This window comes from Polypterus senegalus, chromosome 3, assembly GCF_016835505.1.
Source record: "Polypterus senegalus isolate Bchr_013 chromosome 3, ASM1683550v1, whole genome shotgun sequence".
NCBI classification, from domain to species: domain Eukaryota; kingdom Metazoa; phylum Chordata; class Cladistia; order Polypteriformes; family Polypteridae; genus Polypterus; species Polypterus senegalus.
In genome coordinates this window covers 91,479,968-91,497,361 of record NC_053156.1, presented here as the reverse complement: position 1 = coordinate 91,497,361, position 17,394 = coordinate 91,479,968, and the positions used below count along the sequence as shown (strand labels likewise).

The 17,394-nt window shown below is 38.0% G+C and overlaps 1 protein-coding gene across 1 annotated transcript in view; it reads left to right on the top strand.

Annotated features, from left to right (window-relative positions):
• LOC120526580 (neuroendocrine convertase 1-like) overlaps nt 1-16,835 on the top strand; it is a 672,113-nt gene extending 655,278 nt beyond the window's left edge. The window contains exons 6-7 of the mRNA XM_039749744.1: nt 4,715-4,823; nt 16,696-16,835. Of these exons, the coding sequence (XP_039605678.1) occupies nt 4,715-4,823; nt 16,696-16,835 (249 nt within the window). The remainder of the gene's footprint in view (nt 1-4,714; nt 4,824-16,695) is intronic.
• Nucleotides 16,836-17,394: the final 559 nt, after the last annotated feature.

Here is a 17,394-nt window from a genome sequence, read left to right as displayed (position 1 = left end):
AAACTATTCCAAATACCATAACTGCTTTAGCGTTGTTACTCTCACTGCACCTTCTTCTTTTTCTTTCAGCAACTCCCGTTAGGGGTTGCCACATCGGATCATCTTTTTCCATATTAATCTTACTGCACCACTCGAAGTATTTATATCACTGTATCTGAGTGTGAATCACAGCTGTACAGCAGCTGATCGGAAAGAGAATTATCGGTATACAGCATCAAGCACACGCTGTCTCTGCCATTCGCTATTTGAACTGCTCTCATCTGACAAATGCTTCAGAGTCTTTCCTGTACTGACCTCGCGGTTCAGAAGCAATTTCATCACAAGAACTCTAAACGCATTACATCAGTCCATCAAGTGCTCCTTGTAGAACTGTCTGTACTTATAAGTATAATCATCTTACTGTAAACTTGCGATACAGTTATAATATTTGCACAACCTGAGACACTTTATAAAGCTCATATTTACATATGATGACGATATAATTTTTAAGATGAAATGCAGCAAAATATGTTTATTATAGTATACAGATAAAACTTTAACTTTAACTACACGGTGCAGCAGCACTAGCCATAAGCTGGAAATTCGTTCATGGATTTTTCCTGTCTCGTGCTGTATTCTTGCTGTGGCTGGTGCATTACTGGAAGGATAGATGGATTGAATAATTACAAATTATGAAGATATTTCAATGTTCCTTAAAAGTTTTGAAGAATCGGCGTTCTAAGCTTACAGATGGCTTAACATCTATTACAGAGCTGATTGGGTATTTGGAGAAAGAAAAGGAAGGACGAGAATTGGGGATTAGCACATTTGAAAGAGACAGTACTTCTATAATAAAGTATTTCATCAAAGGTCGCGCATAGTGCAGCAAGCATCTTACGTGAGACGTGAAAAATCACTGCGCCACCATGTTCCAATGTTTAATAACATGCTTTAACTCCTATCATCATGAAAATGATATCACATATACATCTCAGTATTTTAATTATTCAGAGAGCTGTAATATCACGAATGTAATGGATTCTGTGTCCTGTTGGAGGACAAGAAAGCCCAGAAGCATGTAGTGATTCACACACATAGAGCACACAGAAGATCAAATTCAAAACAAAGCATTTAACATGCTACTTAAGTTATGATGGTTTTTGAGAAACTAGTAAATTAAACGATTTTAAGATGAAGTTTATGATGTTCTACTTTAATGACAAGCTAAACTATGTGATTAAAGTGGAAATTTCAAGATTAAAGTTGACATTTCGTGCTTTTTCCCCACTGTGTGCCTATTTTTTTTGTCTGTACCCTAAAAAGTTTTCATATGACACTCAGACGGTGGGCTACGACTCGCCTTTTCACGGCGACTTTGATATGTGTCAACTTCTTTTTTACTTCGGGCACTGTGCATCTTTGTGAACTTGAGCTTTCGAGTTTCTCCGACACGCTATGTCACTCGATCAACTTCCTTTTGTTGTTTATACCATTATATATACCAACAAATAATAGGTTTTTCCTTGCTTCCACTTGGTATTCCCTAAAAATTCTTCTATTTTCCCCCATGCCATTTTATTTTCACAGAAGGCTGATCTTAATGGCTATTTATATTGATTTGCATATTCAAAGAGGTGTAAATCTGGGAGGAGATGGGGTGGGACAGCAGGGGCATGCACGTATGTTACTTTTCACACTGACCGGGAATTTATGTAGTGGAAGAACGTGGAAGTTGGCGAATGCACAGATTTATGCATTTGGATTTTGTTGTGCATAAACACATTTTCACTTTTGTTCTTACGTCATGTTATAGTGTGAATTCTATGCACAGCGTTATGCATGAAGCCCCAGGAGAGGGGCCATATCTTCCCTGGTGTGCAAGAGGGCAGCACCCCTGGATAGCATCCAGATACAGAGCTGGGAAGCTCAACCCTGTGGAGGTCCGTGGCCACTGCCAGGGGGGTTCCCAAGCCATGGACTGCAGCACTTCCACCACACCAGAAAGTGCTGCCAGGACAGGAACCAGATATGCCCGGAGTGTTTACGGGTGTAAGGGCAGGATTTCCGCCACACCAGAAAGTGCTGCTGGAATATCATCAGGGAGTACCTGGAGCACATCCGGGTTTGCCATAAAAGGGGCCACCTCACTCCATTCACGGAGCCAGAGTCGGGTGGCAGTGGACAGAGTTTGCAGGCGAGCAGTGGAGGTGGCAGAAAAAAAGAAGGACTGAGTTTTGTGGTGGTTTGTGCATTGTTTTTGTGAAAAAGAATAATAAAAGCGTGTGTTTTGGACATTATCTGTCTCTGTGTCTGTCTGTGTCGAAGCTAATCTTCCGCAATACAAAATGAGAACATAAAGCTAAAATAAAACTAAACTGATGTCCCAGAAACTCCCTGACTGTCTTATTCTGGTAGGCTAAGGGAATTAAACCTTTTTAGTCATCACAAGGGAGGCTGTGTAGGAAACTACTCCAAGTCCTCAGAATTCTCAAAGGCTTTGACGTAGTGACGTCAGTGACACTAAAGGAATGTGCATTGAAAACAGAGGCCAGGAAGCACCAGGTACCAAGTTATCTATCCATCCATCCATTATCCAACCCGCTATATCCTAACTACAGGGTCACGGGGGTCTGCTGGTGCCAATCCCAGCCAATACAGGGCACGAGGTAGGAAGCAAACCCCGGGCAGTGCACTAGCCCACCGCAGAGCGCGCGCACATACACACACACACCCACTAGGGACAATTTAGAATCGCCAATGCACCTAACCTGCATGTCTTTGGACTGTGGGAGGAAACCGGAGCACCCGGAGGAAACTCACATAGACACGGGGAGAACATGCAAACTCCACGCAAGGAGGATCCGGGTACCAAGTTATTTAGTTGAAATTAAAACATTATGTATTGTAAATGGAACAGACGTATTCTAAATATACACTAGGAGTTTAAAGAAAGCATAGAGTGGAAGGCAATTGAAAGGTTTCAGCCATGGCAATGGAAGATGCTGTATGTGCGTTGCACTTAGTGAACATACATTTTTGGAGACAGGGATTTTTCTGATATTCCTAGTTGCTCTGTTGCTCTTACATATTGTGGAACTTGAATTTGACTCTCACTTGTTGGATGGCTTTAAAGTCCAATTGTACAACTTTTAATCGTACTGAATTTGTGATTGACTGCACTTGATATCAGTTTCCCCGAGTTATTGAATGGTCATGATGTCTGTTTATCAGTTATGGTCTGCTTTTATATATTATGCTAATAATGAGGTCTCTGCTGTGATTTATGGATTATTTTTGGTGACATTCTGGTTGAGACTCTTTCAAGAAACTAAGATATTTTCCATGTTGAGACCATTGCCTTGTCTATCTCAAGTTTTGTACTCATGGCACAATTTGATACACCCTCCGTTGTTGCTTGTCAACTGCAAGTACACTGACAATACCTAACACTCTTTAGTCATTTTTATTGCAAAATTCTTAAGCAGGCTTCTCTTTAGTTCAGTGAGTTATTTTCTTAGCATCTTGTGTACCCCCTACTTTTGTGTATTGTGTCTGATTTTGACCTTTCTGTATACATGTTTTTTTACCTCCTCTATCTGCATATCTGAACAATTTGTGATTTAACTCATTTGCCCTAAGAGGACAAGGTCCTTGCTTAACTTTATTTGTGCATTTGTTTTTCCTGATTTCTGTTCCATGAATACAATACAGTAGCTATACACCCTCCCTATGGACATGGACATTTGTCTGAAGATAATGTTTGGGTGGATACGGTGATAGGTGAAGATCCAATGTGATGTGAAGTGGTATTATCTTGTGGTTCTGTGACATATCAAATTACTGCCCTTTAGTCTTGCAGACATTTAAGTCATTTATTATGATTAGCTAACCAAGGTCACTACTGTATTAAAGAGACAATATATAGCTAGTGTGTGTGGGTATGTGTTTTGAGCATTGGAAAAGGTGCTATAATAATTAAAATATAGTACTGTTATTATTTTTATTATGTGTTTGTGCTTCAGGTTGTTTAAAAAGTGGTGCGTCTTGATACTTTATTAAAAGCCACCTAAAGTCTGTTGAAAATCATTTTGGTCTGAAAGATTTAAGACCCACATCTCACATCTCAGTCATTATTTGAATTATGGAATTCACTTAACTTCTATTACCTGCAAAATATGAAAATTCTTGCAAAGGTTTTTCTTGTATCAATGCTAGAAATATTTGCAATGGTGTAAGCCATCAAAACAGAAATAATAAGAAAGTCTGGCTAATCATGTAACAAATTGTTCTGGATTTACACAAATAAACTATATTTATTTGTTTATTTAAAGTATACTAGTACAGTATTAACTTTTGCATTATGAATTTTACTTAATCACATAAATATGCGGTAAAAATGAAGGTGCTGACAGTCCTGATTATTGTGCTTTGAATAAATCATCCATTTGTATTTTAATATTCTAGCTTTTTTATACCTCTTTGAAATAATACAGAGTATGTATTCATATGCCTGCTGTTTTTAGGTAAATCAGGCCACCGTTCCTTCAAAAAATAATCATGTTTAACTATCCCTTTGAGAAAAATATTATCCCATTGCATTATATTCTTGTCTATTTATGCCCAGACTATTGTTTTACAGATGACACAAAAATATGTTTCTTTTTCAAATGATTCATAGCTTGCTTGATGCCCATCTTTTTATTGATTTCATTTAAATTTTTTTTATTCATTTTAGTACAATCAAGGACAATATGGAAGCCCTAAAAGATTTGACCTCAATATCATGCCTGTATGGAAAAGAAATATCACTGGGAAAGGGGTTGTGGTAACCATTATCGATGATGGCAAGTTTTTCAAGATTTTCTTTATATTTACTACATTTGGAAAATGATTTTATGGCTAATTATTCCTAAAGGTTAGAACCATTATTGTTTAACTTGTTTTTTTTTTTTTTTTTTACAAATTATTAGAATAGACAATATGGAAAGTGTCATTCTTTAAAATATATCTTTCCTAATTCAAAAGTTATTGCTAATAGTAAAGGAGAAATCATCAATAGCTTATGCAAACTGGTCCCTGAATTTGTTAAACCAAATCTTATAAACTCTGCATTCATTTTGATTTTGTTGTTCACAATGTAAGACAAAATAGATAAACAAAACTAAGAGAAAATCTCTTCATTTTGATGAATTTAAAAGATCCATAACATGGGTGAGAATCGAAGAGTTTGTGGAAGAATAAATAAATATATTATATGTCAATAATAGGCAGTATTGTAAATGTGTTTCCATTATTTGTTATAATTTACTACAGAAGCTGTCACCAATGTTTACCACCCAAATTTTATAATTATGGTGCTGTTCCTATTTACTTATCTGATTATTGTCTGGTATGATGGTTCGGTTCAATTAAACTTGTGCGTAGTATTTCATTGATTTACTCTACTTTTAGCACATTAGAAGAATATGACAGTTCTGCCCAGAGTTAAACTGGCAAAATGTCAAATCAGCAGTACAGGCCAATCTGGTGCTACTCATATAATATCTTGACTTAATAGTTTCTCTTTTTGTTGATTTTCATTCTCATCTGCTTATTCAAGATAAGGCTGCAGGGGAAACATTTTTAGCAGCAAGGCCCATATGTCTCTTTCCCCAGTCACAACTGCCAAATCATACTGTGGGATCCCAAGACATTTCAAAGCCATCTGAGAGAAATAATCCTCACAGTGGGGTCTTCCCTGGGTCTCTTTCCAACTGATCATGCTTGTAAAACCTCAGTAGGGAGATATCCTTATTAGATTCCCGAATCACCTCAACTGCCTCATCTCAATGCGGAGGGTGAGTGGCTCTACTCTGGGCCACTCCTGGATGTCTGTGCTCCTCAACCTATCTGTTTGAGACAGCCCAGATATCCTTTGGAAACAGTTAATTTTAGTTACAATCTCATCCTTTTAGTCATTACCTAAAGCTCATGACTATGGGTGAGGATAGGGACATAGATCAGTTTGTAAACTGAGAGCTTTACCTCCTGGCTCAGCTCATTCTTCACCACTATAGATAGACTTTTAGTACAGCAACCTCATATCTGCATTTTCCATCCTGATCCGTCTGTCAATCTTACCAACCCTTTTCCTCCTCACTCGTGAACAAGACCTCAAGATATTTAAACCCCTCCACTTGAGGAATGAAATCACCTCCCACTTAAGAAGGACAGCCCACCTTTATTTTCCTACTGAGAACCATAGCCTCAGATATGGAGGTGCTGATCCTCATTTCTGCCACTTCCCACTTGGTTGCTAACCGTCCCAGTTCATGCTAGAGTTCACAGCCTGATAAAGCCAATGGGACAATATTGTCTGCAATAAGCAGTGATATAATTCTAAGGCCACCAGCTGTACCTTCATAATCTGTCCATAAAAATCAGACACAAAGCACAGCCCTGATAAAGTCCCACACTCACTGAAAATTATGCTGATATTTGTTCCATGTATGTGAACACAACTGTCACTGTCATCATAAAGGGATGGTGTAGCTTGTTAAGCAGATTGGAACCCAATACTCTCCCAGCACCACCTACAAAATCCTCTGAGGAACACATTCATATGCCTTCTCTATGTCCACAAAACACATGTAGAATGATTTGGTATCCTTCCATGCCACGTCCAGAATCCTGATTTGGGTAAATAGCTGGTCCTGGCCAGAATCCAGATCTGAGGTTTCACAACTCTCCTTTCCGGTACCCTGGCATAAGCTTTCCCAGGGACACAGAGGATTGTGCTCCTCTGATCCCCCAACATTTATAGTAAATTGTCTTAAAAATAGGACACTTTCTTAGTGACCCTCCTAACCTGAAAGACACCAAGGATGCCAAATGTATAACAATTGTGTTTTTTTTAAATAAATGAACACAGGGTAGGAATAGGCACTTGCAGAACCCAAAGTCAAGCAGAAGAGAAGTTAAATTTTAGTTTCTGTGGGTCTGCTTAATCTTATTGATCCCTGTCAACTCAGTGGGATAACTCTGAACTTGCCTGCTTCAAAATCAAAATGAAACACTCTCCTCATCTCTTGTCTTTCACTTTCATTTCTTTCTCTCTCTCTCTTTCTCTCACTTATGACTCCTTTAACTCCTACCAGTAATCCCTGACATCAAATGGCCTACTGACTATAGACATAAAGGGCCTTTGGCTGTTAGTCATCCTTAAATGCCATTGCAGCGTTACTTCTGGCTGAGTCCAGAAGTCACTTCTGGAGCCAATGAAAGTCCTGTGTTTGCTATTAAGATGACAGAGTACCATTTCTGTTTCTGCACTCCTGAAGCTTTGATTGCCTTAAAAATTAAAATCTTGTGGTATTGTATCATGGGTCAATGGTAAAACACAGCAGGTGCAGGATTTTGTTTTAAAATGGTGCTTCCCAGACACTAGAGTTTGGATGTATGCAGGCAAGATGCGTGTCCACAGAGCATTAATAAGAAGAATGGATTATTTAAATATACAAATGCAGGTAAGTGATGTGCGCTGTCATTCCTCATTAGCAGTTACATAGGTCAGTTAGTGCAGGACCTGCACTTACAGGATTATATAAAGGGTCTGACTAGAACAGTAAAGAGTGGAAAAAGGAAGATGAAAACATGAGAGAAAGTAGAGACAGCAGAATCATGTAAAATAAGTTGAAATGGTCGGGGATGCCCCACAATGGAGTGAAGGGAAAATCGTTCCAGGAGTGGATAAGCCCTGTAGAGTTAAAGGCATGGGTTCCGGGTGATCTGCAGAAACCAAAAGAGGTGGCAGGAAAAGGGAGCCAGAGTCAGGAGCTCCCAGCAGATACCAGCAGAGGTTACTTGGGATTGGAACCAAAATCGGGACTGGGTTCATTTCTGCCTGCTGAACAGACCTGGAGGGAGAGCAAGGGAGACAGAGAAAGAAAGAGAGAGAGAAGTGGTGGAACTGAGATGGGAGAAAGCTGAGTCATGTTCTGCCTTTTATTCTTGGTTTTAACTGTTTATTGAATTTATTTTTTGGTTTTATCCCTCATGGCACTGTTTCGTGTTAAAAATATCCACAAAAGGTATTTTATCCTCCAAGGTTCTAATTATATTGGTGGACAAGTTAATACAGTAAAGGCCTAAATTATTAACCTTGATTTATATGTGCACCCCTCTTACCTATGTTACATTCACTGATCACTGATTTTTTAAACTACAACACTTTAGCAGGGTCCAAAGAGACACCTATATCCTTCAGCACTTTTGTTGTTACCCCTGAAAGAGCTGCAGAATTCTAAAAGAAGGAGCTTGACTTGCACTTGAACAAACATGCCAGTGGCATACTCCAATGAGGCCAGATCACTACCTTTGAAAGCTCCCCTAGCTGGCAAGATGTTATTGGCTGCCTGCTAATTAAATGTTATATGCCAAGAGTTATAGGCCAGCGTATCTAATGACGGATCAAAACACAGTGGATCCTCTTCACATGATGCTTTAAAAGTGGATAATCTGAGAGCACCAGGGCCAGAAAGAATCCCAAGGGACTAGAAAGCCCTCAACCACCCAGACCAAGCATGTAGCAACCCAGGGAACACTTATGCAATAGATTTAGAACCATGTTGCCTAAAATGATAGAAAGAATCTTGAAGCTGGCTCGGGAACTTCTGATTTTGAGACTTTATGGATCCATATTTAAGTCTTGGATGGTGAAAGTTGTCTTTTGCTTGAATGCTATGGTGTCCAAGGTAAGGAAATTATAAAATATGAAGATTTATAACCAGAAAATGTTTTTGTTCCAAGTCAAAATCTAAACCACTATGAAAATCTTTTTCAATGTCCTTAAACTTAAACAATTACTTTCCATGCATCACCATTTTAAATACCATTTCAATGCTCACGTTGCATGATGATTTTTGTAGTAATCATTCCAATGCTTTGTTCTAACCATGGTAAAAAAAACAGCAAAAGTTTAAGAATAAAGTTGCAACAAAAACACTAAACAATAATAAAATCAAAAATGAAAACAAAACAAAAGTGAAATTAACAGCTCCACAATGTAGACAATGCGTACAAGTTTATTTCATCAGGAGGAAAAATGCATTGGGACAGAAAAACTCCAAAGTCCAAATTCATGCATGAAAAATGCAGGCGGCTCAGCTAGCGTGTCTACAGCTCCTGCCATACAATCTAGAGAGGTAGTTTTGTCTTGATATTTTCGATTTGAAAATACATAAATTAGTAGTTAAGACTTAATTTATAATTAATGTCATGGGAGACTTTTTCAGAAGATCAAACACTTGATTAAGACCTGTAAGTTGGTGTGCTTTTCAACTGAATACTTAAAAATATTTTACTAGGTTGTGATATTCCAGTTCTGATTCCAGTTGATTGCTAGCACATGTTTAGTAGAAATGAAACACAATAATTGCATACAATAAGAATTTATAACAAAAATGTTTCCTTTATACTCTTATTTTTTTAATTTAACTTCATTGGAATTCAATTATTCAAAATCACTTAAATTATAACAGAATCCCTCTGACATTTAGCAAATGTCCCTTTCAGGAAAGTTTCTGAATCATTAAGGGGGTTCTGAGTCCTCCCTTGTTCCCCCTTATTTCACTTTATGAGGCAGTTTTCTGTCTGAACTTCCACTATTATTATCTAATTCAAATTGAATGTAATCATTTACTAGTTATTCTTCCTTTTGTTAATGTTTATTATGAAATGAAGTACCCCCATGGCAGAAACGAGCCATATTTTGTCCACTGCCAGGATTTCCTCTACATTCTGAGTAGCTCAGCGTTCACACTTATTATCTGTGACAAGCTAATGCAAGGTAATACTGTTTCTTTGGGCCTGCTTCACCAAATACCAGCTGAGATATCAGCAAGTTTCTCCGTCTTAGTCCAAAGACTATGCTCTTGTGGAAGAAGAGCTAGCACTCACATATTTGAAGAAAAACAGTGCCATTTTAATGACCCTTTTGCTGCCAACTGCACGGTTGATTACCCTTGAGTCTTGTTTCCCAGTGGGGACCTGCTGCTTGGCATAGTGAGGATTACAAAAAAGAAGAAAGATGCTTTGAGAAGAGCTTTATTCAGAACAAGCATCTGAGGCAGATCCAAAGAAGCTCACATTAAACCGCTGACCTGGAATGTATAAATTTTCCAAATATATGAATGTGAAAAACAACAAAGTGATAAATACATCAATATTTTACGCAGGCGTTATAATAGTGCAGACCAAGTATTTTTGCATTGTTAATACTTACTTTGGGTTGTATGTGCTTTTCAGTCTGGCATTACAGTTTCTAGTAACTTTGTGGAAATGCTCCTCGATTCACTGTTAAACAACTGAGTTCTCTTCCTGATGTTTTTTTTTTTTTAATATTATAGTATACATCTGTGCATAGCTATAAGGCCTTTTGACAGGTTCTCACAGCATGAATTTACACCATGTGTTTCCTTTTTAATTGTGCTAAAGATCTACACATTTTTACCTGTTTTATATACCTTGCTGATACAGGTGAAAATTCATGTAGGGATAATTGTAGGTGTTCAGTGTGAAGAAAACTAGGAAGCAGATGTGTAATGACTGATGCGGCTCAATGAGATGAAACATGTGTTTGGGAACTTTTTTTTTCTTTTAATTTCAGGCACGTATTTCCTTTTTTTATTTTCCCAAGACAATCTAAAACACATATCTTTAAATTAAGTATTTTTAAACCTCTATGATATCAATGGCCCCCTAATTCCCACCCAGAAGCAGATTTACTTTATGTGTTGTTTGTATTAGTGTTCCACAATGCAATGCATATTTAAACCGTTTCTAGCTGCTCCTTACAAAGCTGAGAAAAAGCGATTCTTCAGCCAAATCACAATTATATTTCATTTTATAATGTGTACTGAAATGTCTGGTAACAGGGGAAATGAAAGTACAAGATCTTATGGGATCATTCATCAAGAACTAATTGAAGCCTTCATGCAGCTGAGTGCTGATAAAAATGTGGAACCGTAAACAGTGGCAAAAATTCACGAGAGAAGGATGTGTTTGCCATAAGAAAAATGGTTCTTTTTCATCACGGTGATTCTGTGTAGATGGAGGGAGAGAAGAAAAAAAAAAACCTAATTTTAAAAAGGGATAACCACAAGCTTCTCTGCATAATAACAGGGCAGAGGCTGTGTCAAATGTATTAGTATTGCTCCACTGGAGCTATTTTCATTTTAAGCTTTTGCTATTGTGTACAACTTCAGCACTCTGCATAAGTCTTCTGTTCTTTTCTGTGGGATTTCCAAGCCACACTGCACTGCTACTTTACAGGGACTGGAGAAGCGGATATATGTACTACCTTTAGCAGGACTTCAATCAATAAGTATTGATTTTAATACTGAGCTATAATAAAATAAATTATTGTATTGAGACTCCCTTCATCTCCAAAACCCCGCCAACCACCCCCAGCTCCCCTCCCCATCTTTCTTTCCAGAGTAATCTAATTTAGCTTTGAAACATTGAAGTTGCCATATACTTCCTTCTACATAAAGTAATTCAATTAAATCGTCATGTAACCTTCACATTGAAAGAACAGAGCCTTGTTATCTCGAGGAACTTAAACTGAGGGAGTCAATTAGACTTAAAATATTTACTTTTCAGAATTTCAAGTTTTAAGAGCGAGCATTACAGTTTGGTTTTTTTTAATACAAATTTTAATTGCTTCTAAGAAGTAAATGGTTTAGGTGCCTAATAATTTCCCAGAATAAGGATTGACAATAGAAGCTATACAGTGGTTGGTTTGAACCTCCAATGTTAGCTCTTTTAAGAGCAGGTGTTGGATTTTTTTTATTTTTATTTTATTTACAAAAGGAATTAAAAGAGCAGTACTGTAGTACAGAAGTTATCCTTTGGTTATAAAAAAGAAAAAATTCACATTACATAATTAACAAAAGGTTGCTACCTAGGACACAGTGAAATTAACAGTTTGTAGCACATAGTGAATTAGCGCAGATGACCACCGCCGACTTCTAGGCAGCAGTGAAAAACTGAGTGACAAAACATTCGCCAAGGTTTCTGCTGGGATGGCTGCACACAACTGTTCAATTTCATGCCTTAGTTGCTGGTTTAATTGCGACTAACGGCATCTGTTTAGTGCTGCCGCACTACTCAGAGGCACATTAAATTTTGGTTCCACCATGAATATGTGCATAAATATTTTTTTTTGAAATGTGTATACCTTGTGTCTCACTTGGAAGAGGAAAAATCACATAACATGTCTACTGGGACAGAAAATATCTTGGATAGATTCAAATACATTGGTGGGCAATAAGACTTAAAACTAATCTCAGACTTAAGTATTTTTTTCTTGTAAATCCCTTGAAAATAATTGCAAATCTTCTTATAAGGAAGCAATTCCAATATGATATCTAAATTCTGAAGACATATTTTGGATACACAATGGTTGAGAACATAATTTGACAGTTTTATATAATCCATCCATCCATTTATTATCCAACCCGCTATATCCTAACTACCGGGTCACGGGGGTCTGCTGGAGCCAATCCCAGCCAACATAGGGGCGCAAGGCATGAAACAAACCCCGGGCAGGGTGCCAGCCCACCGCAGGTTTTACATAATCAATCTCATAATCGTTTTTCCATCCATCTCATTCAGTTCAGATTCAGAGGGAGCCAGGGCCTAGCTTGACAACGTGAGATCCAACCCTGGGTGGGGCCCCTATCTATCACAGGGTATACCCACTCTCACACTGGGTTGATTTACAGTGGAAAATAACTGCACAGAATTTAAAATGTGTGAGATAATAACTAGAGAACTTAGAGCAACACACATTCAGAACGTATAGACTGTTGTGCTCAGGCCACATATAAATCCAAGTCTATAGTGCTGTGGGGCAAAAGCTCTAATCACTGTTCTGCCATGCTGCCCCAAAATAATACATGAAAAAAATTAACTTTGTACGTCACCCTGTGGGGCTGTTTTCCATAGTTTAATATATTTGTGAAAAATTTCAATATGATATTTGTATCAGATTGATAATCAATTTATTTTTACTTGCATATAGCAAATTGTCAATCTCTGAATGGGGTAAATATTTGCATCTGTTTGTTTCTGAACCAGATTTTGCCATTACAAATTTTCTGTAAAATGGAACCTACTCAGATATTATTGGGCACAAGGCCATTAATGCAGCACAAATCCCTGGAGCTGTAAGAAACATAGCTAGCAATTGCACTCTGCATTATATTGTAAAGATGATACATGTCAAAAATCTCCACCACACAATATGAATGTAACAAAACCCAGGCCCAGACATTAGACATAACATTACATTATCAAACCCAATTAACCCATTTTTGGTTTACTGGGAACACTAGGAGCAAGGCAGGTGCCAGTCCTGGGTAGGATGACATTCCATAACAAGGCCAATCTACACAGATTCCAGAGAAAATCAACTTCTGATATCTTGATTGGACTTTGCGTGCTGTTACCAGTACATTATGCAATTCTGCTTTGTATGAAGCAGTGTAGGACATAAATACTGTATGCTTTATTTGCTGTTTTGGATTTGTGCATCTGTCTTCTAGTGGTTGCTGAGTACAAGGTATTAACTCTCTGCATAAATTCATTCATAGCATAGAGAAACTGTTCAATACCCAACAATGAACCAGGTGCCACACTTTTCCTTGGCACAATCGTGCACAAAATCCTTTTATGTTTAATTTATCCTCTCTCTAAAGTAAACACCATCTGAAAAATACAGATCAGTAGCACAGCTGCTCTTTGCTTTTTGCACAGAAAGATTAAGTGACTTGTAGCATGCCACACAACCGGATGAAGGTGGGAATTAAACAGCATTCTTGTGGCCTAAACTAAATTAATTTTTCACTGCTTGAATAGGTCACCAGAACCAACAACATCAAGTGAAAGAGAAGAACCAACACTAGATGGAGTGCCAGCCTATTACACAGCCCTCTCCCCCATACACTCAGACTTGTCACACTCGGGCCATGTAGAGGCACCAGTTAACCTTCTTTGGAAGGGAAGGAGCCATAGAAATCTCTGTTCGTGTCAGGGAGAACATGCATACTTTACAAAGACATCGCCTTGATACTGGTCCTGCTATATAAAGATCTTACGTTAAAATACATTTTGGAGATTGAAACAAACTCTATACAGAACATATAACCCTTAGTTTGTAGTCCTGTGTTCTTTACAATAGTATCTACCATAACAACTCTTTGCATCATTCAGTATTTTGTTAAAGTGATAAATGAGTTTACTTCTACTATCAATATCCAGATATTGTTGAGATCCTTTTAATCTGTAATTCTGTTGTTTTCTGTTTTATAAAATTAAAAATGGCTTATACTGTACATATTCAGTGCATGTTTGTATTTATTTAAATGTCATAATTCCTTTGTGGAATGGACTGACACCCCAACTAGTTTTATGTTCCTTTCTTGTGTTAGATGCTACTAAGAGCTTTGCACTTGGCCCTTTCTTGATTTTTTTTAAGTATAAATAATTGGTAAGAAAAGAATTTAGCGGTAGCATAGTGAGTCTAAATGGTGAGAGCCCACTGTGAAAATAAGGCACCCTCTCATGCAAACCTTGACTGGTCATTAGTGAGGGGAGAATTCTTCTTCTTCTTCTTCTTCTTCTTCTTCTTCTTCAATTCAGCTATCAATGACACCATCACTCTGCACTCTGAATGCAGCAGAAGGAAATGTAGCTGAGAGGAGGGAACACCTGAGAACATTTTTCGTATTCGTGACATATAGATATATGGGGTAATGAAATATAGGTAACCTTAAATACATTTTCTGAAATATGTATAAAACTGTTATTCCAAAAGCTACCAATTATTACAGACATAGATAATAGAAAGGTGGTGATCATTTTTTTGCATTTGACACTGCAGTATAATGTGTAAAAATTGTACAGACTTTTTCTGTTTTCTACTATATTTATATATCTGAATAATTCAATATATTTCTACAAAGTACTGTAAACAGAAGGAGCAATTCCCCAAATAGCACAACTAAAAGGATCATTGGGAAATTATCAAAACTCAACTTCACAATATTTTGAAAACATACAGTGTGGATGTTAGAGGTGCTGTTGCCCCGTTAAACCCACCAGACAGACGTCCAGGACACACGTTTAAAAGCACTAAGAAGAATTTTAATAATTTTCTTAAATAAAGTGCACAAAGCACCACACACTCCACAATTCTCAAATCAATTATAATAATAGTAATAAACAATAATCAATAATCACAATCCTCCTCTCCACCCAGCAGCTCTGTCACTCTATCACCCAACTCCGGTTCTCTTTGCTGGGTTTCCCAAAGTCCTTTAATAGTCCATAACCTGGAAGTGTTCCTTCTCCAGGTCAAACGCCACATCATCCTTCCTCAAGTAGTTGCGGGCTTCCGTCCTCGTAACAGTAGTAGTCCCCAGGTTCTTGGTGAACTCCCCCTGGCGGCACCCATGGCACCCAACAGGGCTGAGGAAACGGACTTCACATCCCAGGATGCTTTGAGGGAATCTGGGGAATCGTTGCCATCCAGGGGAGCTGCCACCTAGCGTCCCGGGGAATGCAGTGCTCTGAAAAAGCTGCCTTCCTCCACTCTTTTCTTTTGGGGACGTCACCGGCCAAACTGAACCTCCGGCCTTCCATCACAATAGTAAGCTTGAGAGAATTTGTGGAACTATGTGGAGCTGAATGGGCTATTCTCATCAAAGCTGTTGTTAAGTATACAGTCTCAAATTATAAAATGTGAATATTGAAAAGTCTTTCCAGATTTCTTCTACAATAAAGAACATAAGCACTAAGTATACACAGTGTTCCCAATCTGGTGAAACTCCAGACATCAACACTATGATGACCGAACTGAGAAACATAATAAATAAACAGTGTTACACTTTAAATCACACTATTCATTCTATCTATACTGATTTACAAACTTAAGTGAAAGCCTTTGAAAAACAGCAAGAAAATATATCCAGTGAAGTATCATTCATCAACACCAATGTGTCCCCTTGAGACAGTGATCTCTCTCTGATTGCTGGCAGGAGTTAAATTCTTCAAAGTGAAAGTGGTGGAGATAAGACCATGATTGTTAGCAAAATGTTGTATCCCAACGCTTGTTGGGGTAAATATCAATAAGTTGACGGTATATTATTATCAGGTTGCTAAGACATATGGATAGATTTGTCATCCTCCAAGTAAGCCCTGATCTCTAGCACAAATGTTGAAGAATTAAGTTTTCTGATGACCATTCTTAAGTAACATCACAGCAATGCCACAAAATGGACATAATCATAAAGCCCAAGCTATTTTGCAACATCATTCTCACTAAGTCTAAACTAGTGTCCCTTCTACTGTATATGTAAAAAGCTTCTCCCAAATCTCTCCTTGTTATTTTTAATCTGCTCTGTAATCTTCCCAATCAAATGTGCTGAAACTCCAAAAAACTGATTCCCAGCATTATTGTTGGATTATATCCAACTCTCAGCACTGATCAGTTGATCTCATTTGGTTTGATATGCCACCTTTGCACCCTCAATACTCTTGGAACTTTCCTCCACATCTTTTTAAAACTGTCCCCCTGTTGTTGGCTCTCTTTAATTCTGTTTTGAGATGCTATCCATATGTCCCATAAAATGCTGCTGTTACTGTTTGTTTCTTACTTTTTTCTCTTCCCTCCAGAAGGGCTTTATAATGTTGGCTTCATTGGCAGCAAAGTTGTTTTTAGCCTCATGCCAGGAACATCCTATAATGTGTTCTCCCCACATTTGGAAATCTTCTTTTTCAAGTTTTACATCCAGAACTCTCAGCTACTGGGATAAACTGTCCACCCAGCTCCACTAATTTAGGGCAATTGTTCGTCCATGAAACGTATTTCTTTTCTTTTTTTCTTCCTTTTCAGTGGTTACACTTCTGGTTCTTGCAGGTCCTTTTGGACTTAGTACCAAGTTTGCCACTTTTCAGGGTGGTTGTGCATTGGGCGGGTAAAGAGAGGGGTGGGCATCTGTGGTTAAGTGTTTTGCCATACGCTTTATGTGAATTCTACATTGCGTTTTTGTTGTCTTACTTTGGCTAATAATAATTTGTTAACCACAACAAAAGAGACAGTGTATCATCAGTCTGTTCAGTGCAGCTTTGTTAGAGGACAGTCAATACTGATTTATACTCGGTGTGCCAGGGATAGGCTGGATCTTTGACCTTGACCCTTCCTTTTACCCATTTTATCATACAAACCCCCTTCCTTTGGTCTGTATGTTGGCAGCTAGACAGCAGTTACATGAAGAAGGGGCTTGGGACATAAAAATCTTCACACATTTATGACTTTGTCTCAGCCATTTGCCAGTGTTCACCTTGGTTTAATGAGTTTCACTGTTCTATTAT